At 44.6% G+C, this 10,894-nt stretch overlaps 1 protein-coding gene and 1 long non-coding RNA gene across 2 annotated transcripts; one reads left to right on the top strand and one right to left on the bottom strand.

Moving 5' to 3' along the window:
- Positions 1–3,185: 3,185 nt before the first annotated feature.
- Positions 3,186–4,514, bottom strand: LOC135257592 (uncharacterized). Its single transcript, XR_010330679.1, has 2 exons — positions 4,386–4,514; positions 3,186–3,563 (listed from the first exon to the last, which is right to left on the bottom strand). It is a non-coding gene; the product is annotated as an uncharacterized LOC135257592 (long non-coding RNA).
- Positions 4,515–4,568: 54 nt separating this feature from the next.
- Positions 4,569–10,621, top strand: LOC135257583 (Krueppel-like factor 10). The gene is made up of 4 exons (XM_064340453.1): positions 4,569–4,759; positions 6,774–6,998; positions 7,383–8,226; positions 8,562–10,621. Exons 1-4 carry the CDS (start codon positions 4,694–4,696, stop codon positions 8,822–8,824), a joined length of 1,398 nt encoding a protein of 465 aa, XP_064196523.1. The 5' UTR covers positions 4,569–4,693; the 3' UTR covers positions 8,825–10,621.
- The last annotated feature ends 273 nt before the right edge of the window (positions 10,622–10,894 follow it).

Raw genomic sequence — 10,894 nt, 5'->3', positions numbered from 1 at the left:
GGGTTCTGTACAGGCCAGTCAAGTTCTTCCACACTGTCCTCGACAAAACCATTTCTATATGGACCTCGCTGTGTGTCCGGGGGCACTGTCATGCTGAATCAGGCCAGGCCTTCCCCAAACTGTTGGGGAAGCACAGAAGCATCTGGAATGTGATTGTATGCTGCAGCATTAAGATTTGCCTTCATGGAACTAAGGGACCAAGCCCAAACCATGAAAAACAGCCCCAGACCAAGGGGTGTCCAGATACTTTTGGTCATAAGTAGTTCATGAATTCTGACTGTTCATGTGAGGTCAGAAGATACAGTAGTTGATGTTCCTAAGGGCGTAGAGTCTGTTGTCATTGCAGTTATTTCTGTAGGAAACCCTGAAAAGTGCCAAAAATTCCCTGCTGCATTGGTATGGGGCATGCCCCGCCAAGCCGTAACTTGGCAGATGGCATAGTTGCCATCCAAAACTTGACCTAGATAAAACATGCAATTTTAATGTTCTGGGAGATTTATAAATACAGGAAAATGTGAAAATTTCAGAGAGATGGATTTTAAATTTTCAACTAAATTCCAAGGAAATATTTATCTGCACACCTGGCTAATGTACTCATGCACACTGCTACAATAGGAAATGCTAGTCGGATGCTACTAGCTAGCTTGCATCTGTCTTCAAAGTGTGAATTGAAGAACTTAAAACAAAACCTTATTTTAACTTCATTCAAGGATGGCCTCAAAAAACAACGCTACCGATTTTACCTTTGCCTTTACCTAGGCACTCTATTCCAGATTGGTTATTCTCTGAAAAATGTGCTTTGCAAAGTGGGAAGGGAGTCAAGTCAAATAGAGCTCTAATCATTTTACAGGCTATTTTTAGCCCTAGTGCAGGTCAATGAGAAAGTGGATGACCTTGCGTTCAAACATACTAAAGCGAGAAGAGAAACTCCCTGTAACTGTCATCATGCTGAGGTCATGGGTTCTTCTGCAGAGAGCTCGGCCAGACAAAATGTGGGGCAGCTCTGCTCATCTGCCAGTAAAGTTTTGAATCAGTTCTATTTGGGGGTTTGCATGAACCTTCTAAAAGGGTGTTAATTGGTGATTCATTCAGAGCAAACACTGCTTGGTGGTTCTGGTACCCAGACTGTCCAGCCTGGTCCTGGGCTGTTGTTGCAAGACCACACCTCCTGTGGAGAGATTGTGGCAACCACAGCAGTTCATGTCAGTCATGCCCTGCACAAAGAATGAGTCACTCCCCTCTCAGTAACACGTCTGCCAAGAGGAGAGTGAAGTACCAGAATAATCTTACTCAGTGCCGCCTGTTACATATTACTTTTCACATGAACTGAGAGGTTACCTGGAAAAATAAGGAGAGGAATAACAGGAAGATGTATCATTCATTGATACTGTGCAATTTATGATCCACCAAAATACATTTCATTTTCTCAATACAGGCTAATTTGTAATAAAAAAATATTAAAATCCCCTCATGAGATAAAAATAAAATCATAAAAGTTAGAAGTTTGTTCATGCATTTTCAGATTCCCAATGTGCTTGTTTAACTGTAGCTGCAGTAACTGTAGTACAGTAGTACTGGTAGACTAATAATGAGTTCAGCTCCCAGTGCTGTACACACACACACATACACTCACTCACACACACACTCTCTCTCACACTTACACGCTCGCACGCACGCACGCACACCCACATGCACACTTGTCCTCAGAACTGAACCCATCCTATCAGTCAGCACTGTGACTGCTGTGCCTATGAGAAGAGGGGGTAGGGGACATATGGGAGGGGAGTGCAGGGGCGTGGGATGGGGTGCAGCTGGCACCTTAACTCACAGTTGGCTGAAATAGCGACCCCACCTCTACCATTTCATTTCAGCTCCAAACCCATGACTCCATACACTGCCTTGCTGTGAGTCTGGACAGGGTCTGCCCCTCTGAACACTCACCACTCTGGTATGCTGGGTCCTGTTTCTCTAATTACTAGTGGGCAGCCATTTTTACCTTCTTACTAAATATGCTATCACAATTATAATGGTACTTCTGTGAGTACTAACAGCCTTATCGCCATTTAAAGACTTAGAAAAGTAAATATACCAGACCAAAGCCTAAAGCTGGATTATGAAACACCAGCGACAGCAGTAGTTCACTTTCTTCTTCATTCCTTACTGAGACACTGTTATTAATGTTAACTGACTTTAAGTGAAATCAGCAGGGTCTAGTTAGATGACCAAACACAAATACAAGTAGAGCTTCCCTTGTGCCAAGCAGGGAAAACACTGGTTACCTTTTGCCTATATCCTGTGTGGGCAACCCTGCCAACGAGTTCTAGAACAACTCACAATTCCAGGAATACAAATTATTAGAATCTAAGATTAAGCAGTTATTTTCCCTCGCCAGTCAAACACAAACATAGTTATCATTGTTGTTAGCTTAGCCTAAGTACTCAGTTTGTCTTATGAACATGCATAAACCAAAGGGTAACTTAAAATAAGGGAAAACAATACTAACCCCCTACTAACCCCGGTTACTAAACCCCCTCCTCCTGAATATAGTGCCTATATTCAGACTTGCAAGACTTCCACACCAAAAAACAAGTGGTTTTGGCTAAGTTTGAGCTACACATGCTGTTGAAGCACATACTGAGAAAAATTGTTTTGCAAAATCACAGCAGGCTGTGATACTTCTCAAGGTAGCCATTGCAAGTCTACATAAAGGCATATGCATATAATGCAAAATGAGATACATAACACTGAAAAACAACACATCACCAATTTAAAAAAATTTTTTTAAAGAAAAGCAATTTGGTTATATCAGCAGTAGTTATGTTCACCTTAGAGGAGACTGTGGATTTACCATTTCAAACGTAGATGCAACAGACTAAAAAATCCTAAATTTAGCAAGTAGCTGGGTTAATGCCCCAGTTCTTGTGGTAATTCATTAATAATTAATTAGAATAACACTTATGTAATCCTTAGTTAAACAACTACAGTTCACATGTACAGAAGATAAGTATTTCATTCCAAACCATTATTAAATGTTGAAGATCATTTTTGAATCAAGCAAAGACAATATAATGTCCATTTTCATTCATAATTAAATATACATGTCAATGATTAGCACCTGACCTGACAAAAAAGACGCTTTATACAACCCACTTGTAATTATCACATTGCCTGGTGGGGCACACAAGATATTTCACCTTTTTTGTGCAAGTGTTCGGGCTTAAGTTGACCTTGCCCTCTCAGCTCTGAATAGGCTCCTAAGAGATTTTAACAGGGAAAATGTTTGCTAACAAATCAAAACCAGCTATTTATTCATCAGCTATTTACTGATAGTTCATAGATTCTTGGGACCAGAAATTAAGGCATAGGGGCGCTGTCTGTTTATTATGGAGCTGTTCCAATATACCAAGCATAGAAGAATGGCGAGACAGCTGCAGTTTATCGGATCAATATAACAGGGCAGCGTCCTCAGTGGACCTTCCAGAGGGGAATGTGTCTGGCCTTCCTGTCTCTCATCCAGTGGCCCATCGGGGCACCATTCCAAAATCGCCGTCACTCACCCATCCCTGCCAAAAACAAAGCGCGACGATGTTCCCGCACACGACACCGGAAACACACTACACAAAACAAAGACAGATTCCTTGAGATTTTACTGGTTGAAGACAAATATTCCCCATTCTTTTTTATTTTACACGTGGCACTGTTTTTATTCCACAGTAATTCACATTAGAACTTTATTATGTTAGTGTAACACTGCATTTTATTGTGTGGTGCACCTGTTGTTAAAATTCTACAATGTGATTTTGATTTCTGTGACCCCCAAAGCAATGATACTCAGCTGTGAGACCTGCAGGTGTGAAATACCTTCACACTTGATCTTTAAATGCAATAATTTCATGGCCCGTGCAGACACGTAAAATTACCTTTACGAAATAAATTGCTGATTAAGTGCACTAGAGTTTAGATGCCCATTAGGTTTTGCGAATTAACGAGTGATGTGAAAGTGAATTATTAAAGTAACATTTCTATTAAATTGTTGGATTTGTTGAATTGTTGGAATATGGATTCTATAGCCTACGATAATCGAATCAAAAATAAGAATTGTTCTATTGTTTTATATTAGAGCTTATTGTTGACATTTTGTAACAGACAGCTTTTCAAGAGAAGAAAAGATACGAAGTATTAGATTAACTGGCACTTTATTTTCGTTTTTTCCCAAATAATACCAAGTCGTTTTGTTGCGTTTAACATTGTGGATATGTACCAAGAGAAACGTACTGCCAGGAAATGTTTATAATGTCCATTTTGCCGCGCTCAAACTTTTTATTTAAAAATTTCAATCCGTCACCATAAGAGTGGGAATCTATGTGACTCACACAGGGACTTACCAGAATCCTCATCGGTTTTACATGCCAAGGCAGTTGTGTACCACGCTGTTTTCATATTGATTGCACGCTGCACATCACCCGGTGATCACGCGTCCTTTCCCTTCTTATTGGCTAATGCTCAACACACCTTTACATTTGATTGGTTGGCCATTGAACCCTGCCTTCAACATTCAGCAATTGAAACTCTGGCTGAATGAAGCAGGAAAAGAGAAAAGAGAAACATGCCTGGTCACATTTAGTTCCAGGCAAGAGGCTTGACTGCGGAGGTCGACTACGTTGTAATAGTTGTAACAAACAAAATACATTTTATGTACGGTAGTTTTGCAAAGAAAATGTTAAACTGTGCGCATTATCACCACCACCAGCCTTGTGATGTAAGTAAATTAGATTTTTTTGCCCATGTGAAAAATATTCATCAGATCTGTTGAGAGTAAATCTGGAATTAAGCTACCTAACATTTAAACTTAATAAATTGTGGTGTCTTTTGCTTGCAGTCAACGAAGCAATCTTAGTAGATTGCTTTTATTGACCTGTCACAGAAAAATGAACATTTTCCAACTGTATTAGCTAGCGTGGTTTCGCGACCTTTAAAGCAGTATATATCAAGCAACGATACCAATCTATTTGAATGGCTTACCAGAGGTTGTTATAATGCAGACTTTTATTCGTGATTGTATTGTAAATTCAAAATATGTCAGCAGCGCTCAATGTAGATAAGAGGCCGTGTGCTGGCTGGTCACTATCTGAATGTTTTTTCTGCGTATCCAACTACGGTTGGTTTCAGAGAAGTGGGTGAAAGGTTGCAGAGCCGCAGTGCTTTGGGTTCACGTGTGGAGTGCTGAAGAACAGCGGCCGATCACGCACTCTTCACATGCACACCCACCTCTAATCAACTCTAGTGAAATGGCAAGATAGTCAAGTTTCCCTCTGTGGCACAGGGCTTGTTCGCCTTGGCCTCGGTTTAGAGCTGGCGCAGTGCAGATACTATGATATTAATATTGTGGGAAGGCGTTCATTTAATCACCGGTTTTGAGCCTAGGTTTATGCAGGGCCACCTTTGTTTAGCAGATTATTGTTTTTTATTTTAAGGTTAAGGAAGTCTGTGTTACATCGGGAAAATATCAACTGCCCCACATTATAGTTTGACCCAGTTGTCATACAAAACGTGAAAATGCATGTGAAATAGGGCATATTCTCTTCCCCTTATGTAATAAACTACGTCGATTATGGTCACAGTGTTTCACTCGTCTCAGTAGTATATTCTCTCATTCCTTTCATCTTATAATTAACATTTTATAATCATTCGTCATTGAGCTACGTTATATTCTCAGTCATGGCCGATATCGTGGAAAAACGTACATTTCTTGCATAATTCCTGTAGCATGGTTTGAATTGAAATGGGCATTACGATTTGAATCAGATATAGACTTTAGATGTGCACCACACCTAACATGACTAATCAGTTAGAGGCACATCGTTCTTATTTTTTAAACAAGACACTTGGGTAAATTCCATCTGTATGGCCTCACTGAGCAAACATTTTCTCACTGATCAACAATTCAGTGAGCACACACTTCTCTAAATGTACTCTTGCTGAATTCTCAGTCACCAGCCATTGCTGTTCTGCCTTGTTTTTTCCAGCAATATATTAATTATATATTCCAGCATTAATACAGAGAGTCATTGGCCAAATTTCAGCCTACCAAATACTAAGGGCCACACCTCCCATTCTTATCTTATCTATCTATGATTTTGTGAAGGTTCCTTCTAACATTTTTCTGAAATGATCACTGAATTGTTCTTCATAGTTCTGTTCTTTATATTTTTATGTTTTGCATTGTACCCTATGATTGTACCCCATATTGACACCTTTGGCTCCACACAGAGGCGTCACTAGGGGGGTGCGGGGGGTGATTTGTTTGTGCAGTGTTTTGTGAAGCGATGAGTTGAAACAGCTAATTATTTCTCTGATTCTCTTTACTGCTGGTTGATTTAATTAGCGGTATTTATTGCACACACACCCGCTAGCACCCCACCCCCCCGTCGACAAAATTCAAGTCCCACATAAATTAAAGTGGGAGTGTGCAAACTGACAGTTAAGCAGTACTGTTACTATTATGTTACAGCATTATCCAAACGATACTGGTTTCAATACTACCCAGATGTGCAAAGAACAAAACGTGACAGTATTCCAATCCTCCTAGAAGGATTGCAGTACTGATTAAAAAAAGGCTTCCCCTAATTGGGACAAAGACTACTTTGGGGAAGGCTTACTTCACAGAGAAGGCCGAAGGTTGCATTGGCTGTGCTGGAGGTGTCTCCGGCCCCCCCGTGCGTGACTGTGCGATGACAGCGGTGGGCGTTGTGTCTGTGCTCCTGTGACTGCAGGGTCAGCTGGCAGGGGCGGCCGGACCGAGGGACGGCGCGGGGCTCTGGCGCTACCCGGCGGAGAGGGGCGACATCGAGGCCGTGGAGGCGCTCATGGCCATGAGCAGCAGCTGGAAGGCCGGGGGCCACGCCCCCCGCGACCTCCGACCCCTCACGCCGTCTTCGGACATCTCTGAGGAGGGCGCCCTCGTGCCCGGCTCTGCGGAATTTCAGGGGTCGCCCTTTGTGAGTGTCCTGTCCTCTTACGCTTGTCCTGACCGCTGGTCCTGGGTTAAAGACTGGTCAAAATCATGATTGATCAGTTAGGCTATATTCTGCTCATTGATTTGAAATTTACATTCAGCCAAGTGTCATACAGTGTATGTTGTCAAATTGGTGTATTTATGTTCAAATCTGGCCAGTATGATATAGTGTTAAATCTGAATATGAGCAAATTTCCTCCAAAAATATTGAGCCTGCAGGCGAGTTGTGGGCAGCAGGATCAAAGGTTTTGTTGTGAATGAAGTGTAACTGGGGCAGCACTGTATGCATGTACACACGGCCTCACGGAACCCATCGCCATAACTTTGCAAGCAAAGCAAATAAAAAAAAATGATTTTGTTTTTGCAGTGTATGACACCACCGTGCAGCCCTTCAGACTTTGAGCCCATGCACCCCGCTCAGTCTGCTGTGTGCCAGACGCTGCAGCCGGAGGAGGAGCTGGGTCCAGCGCCCGCCGTGCTGCCCAGGTCCTACACCGCCAGCGTGATCCGCCACACGGCCGACTCCCTGCCCTGCACCTGCAGCGCCTGTCCCGCCGACCGGCCGGACCGTGACTCCTGCGGGGAGCGGGTGCCCGGCGGGGGCGGCGGTGCCGGGTGCCCGTCGGACGTGCCGATGGACCGAGGCGCCAGGGTGGACCCCGTGCTGCCAGCCTCCGGCCCCTCAGGACCGCTATTGACACTGACCCCAGTTACTATGACTGCCCCAACTGGCCCTCCTGCCCCTACTCTGCCTAGCTGTTCTGCCCCTGCCCCAACTTGCCCTACTGCCTCTGCCCCGGCTGGTTTGGCCCCTGTGAAGGTCTCTCCGGTGCCTGTCCTCAGCCAGGTGGTCTCCGTGCCCCGTGCCACGCGCCCCGTGGCCATCATGCCCGCCCCGGGCCCCGCAGAGAGCCAGCAGCAGTCAGCGGTCTGCCAGCCCCTGGTGCTCATGGGAGGGCAGGTCGCCAGGGGCCCCGTCATGTTCCTCGTCCCCCAGCTGGTGACCCCAAAGCAGCCCCTGGCGGGCGCGACCGCCGTCGGCAGCAGGCTTCCCGCCATCGCCCCGGCGCCTGGCTTTGTCCCTGTGGTGCAGAAGAGCAGCCCGCCGCCCGCGGAGCCACGGGTTCGAAACCACGTCTGCTCCCACCCCAGCTGTGGGAAGACCTACTTCAAGAGCTCCCATCTGAAGGCCCACACGAGGACTCACACAGGTAAGGGTTTGTTCTCCTACACGGCGGAGCTTGTTGGGTGAGCTTTACCTCAGGAGACAATCTGCCTGCAAGGCCACATATGCACCTGCAATCGAATGGGGTGACATGCCAGGGATACACAGAAATGGATATTGACATTTTAATACATTTGAATTGCTACCTTCATTTTTTGTGACACGAAGGACAGTTAAATGAAGTATTTTGTGGTTGTCTGACAGGCCCCCCCCCACTACTGTACAGTGTAGCACTGAATGTGGTTGGCTTTATTCTCTGTTTCATTGTGCTGGTGGAGGAGGAGGTGGGGTCTTGTGTAACGAGGCTGGTGTCCTCCACAGGTGAGAAGCCTTTCTTCTGCAGCTGGGAGGGGTGCGAGAGACGATTCGCCCGCTCGGACGAGCTGTCCCGCCACCGCCGCACCCACACGGGGGAGAAGCGCTTCGCCTGTCCCATGTGCCACAGCCGCTTCATGCGCAGCGACCACCTGGCCAAGCATGCCCGCCGGCACCTGAGCGCCAAGAAAGTGCCCTACTGGCAGATGGAGGTCAGCTTCCTCAAGGACTTCACCACAGTGTGCCCTCCGCCCTTAGCTTTGCCCTGAGGGTCCTGGTACAGTGCACCCTACACCCTTTACCCTGAGGGTCCTGGTACACTGCGCCCTACACCCTTTACCCTGAGGGTCCTGGTACAGTGCGCCCTACACCCTTTACCCTGAGGGTCCTGGTACAGTGTGCCCTACACCCTTTACCCTGAGGGTCCTGGTACACTGCGCCCTACACCCTTTACCCTGAGGGTCCTGGTACACTGCGCCCTACACCCTTTACCCTGAGGGTCCTGGTACAGTGTGATCTCCACCAGCACTCTAGGGATATGCGGAAAGAACTTTAGGAAGATGGCTCACTCAGAGAGGATCCCTACAGCACAATAATTGAATTGCACTCAGACATTTTGGGTTAGTTTTGCAGCTATGCCCAGGTTTCCATTGCAGTTCAGGTAAGATGGGAAGTCAGGGAGGGCTTTGAACTTTGCTGCTGTTGGTACTACTACGTACTACTTTTGTGGGGTTTTCTTTTGTTTAAGATTTTTGTTTACACTATGTAAGACTACTGTAATTATGTCAGCATTATGTTTTATACCAAAGTCAGGGGTGACCCGGTTGTAGAAGTCCCTGCTGATCGTAATCATGACCTATGCTTGTCTGTTTCGTGTCAGAATTTTCTGAAGCACTGTCGCCATGGTAAAGAGTCAAACGGCACCTGTTCAGCTGCAGAGCTGCAGCCAGGTTGGCTTGAGGTAGAGCCTAAGCTTGCAAAGCTGGTATGGCACTATTGCATTTCCATTGCATCACCCCCAAACGAAGCACATGACATTGCACTTGCCTGGACAGGTTTGTGCACTTATGGGCGGCATTTGGACCTGCAAATTGCTTCTGAAATATAATAATTAACAAAGATTCCCCTTGGTAATATTGTCAGAGCTGGAATTCATGCTTCTGTTTGGGACATCTTTCCTTTGCAAGTGAAAGAAATGTAGCCGTTAGATCAGGAGCAATTTGTTTAGTACAGACAAAAGCTTCGGAAATGCCTCTGCCTACGGTTCACTTGTATGCCAGCCAGCAGAAGTAATAATGCCAGATTGAGCCGACACAAGCAGCTTTAATCTGGATGGAGAAAGAAATGTAGTGGAAATCACCTCAGACCAAACTGGTTCCTGCTCTGTAGTAACAATGCAGGGCTACTCTTTGTCTGTCACCTGGTCTCGCCAAACTGAATGAGCAGAACTAGTCCTCATTTAGCGTAGCAGTGTTATAGTTAAGGGCTTAATCACGATGCAGCAAACTGCTTAATGAGAGTCTGAGCACAAGTGACTTGTCCTCTTAAAAAACAGACTTATGGGCGAAGTTCACACTTCATTCACTTCATGGAGTTGTTACTGTACAATGCAGTGTTAAATACATTTTCCATCAACCAGCAGTTTTCTTTTTTACATTTGTTTTCATTGGTGATTTATTTGTGTTTTTGGCTTGGAGTTTGGTGAAGGGAAATTTTGTTTGATACTGTTTGTGAACTGTGACCAATATCAATTGTTTTCAAATTTGCTTAAATTAAGGAATTATCATCCCAAATTATTTAGTTAGTTTTTTCCAATCGCCTTTAGATCAGATTCCCAGATAAAACTACTGAACTTATTTCATTGAATTTTGTTTAAAGTGTTTTGAACATTGTAACAAAGAATATAAAAAAACAAAACAATTTTGACCAAATCAATATTGGGAAAAATATCAAAGGTTAGGTTATATAATGCCTGGAATATCGAATGAACCAACTATTTTATATTGATGATTTTGCACAGAACTTCTGATTTGTTTTCTAAGATAATAAACATATTTTGTTATAAACTTTGTGAATGGCATCATTTTGACTACATCCAGTCTGCAGCTAAAGGTACCCAAATCCTGTTATTTTCATCTCAGTTGACGCATTTTGGATGTTTCCAGAAGTGTGAACCATATGTGGGATGTGATGTGGACTCTCAAAATGGAATTGTTCAGTGCACACGTGTCTAGTACATGGGTGTATGCCAGTTGGGCTGGGTTGGCACAGAGGGGCATTCTGTCCCCAAACAGATGTACACAAGCAAAGTGACAGTTAAGTCTCTCTCCATGCAAAAG

This window comes from Anguilla rostrata, chromosome 1 (assembly GCF_018555375.3).
Source record: "Anguilla rostrata isolate EN2019 chromosome 1, ASM1855537v3, whole genome shotgun sequence".
NCBI classification, from domain to species: Eukaryota; Metazoa; Chordata; class Actinopteri; order Anguilliformes; family Anguillidae; genus Anguilla; species Anguilla rostrata.
This window is presented reverse-complemented; position numbering and strand designations above follow the sequence as displayed.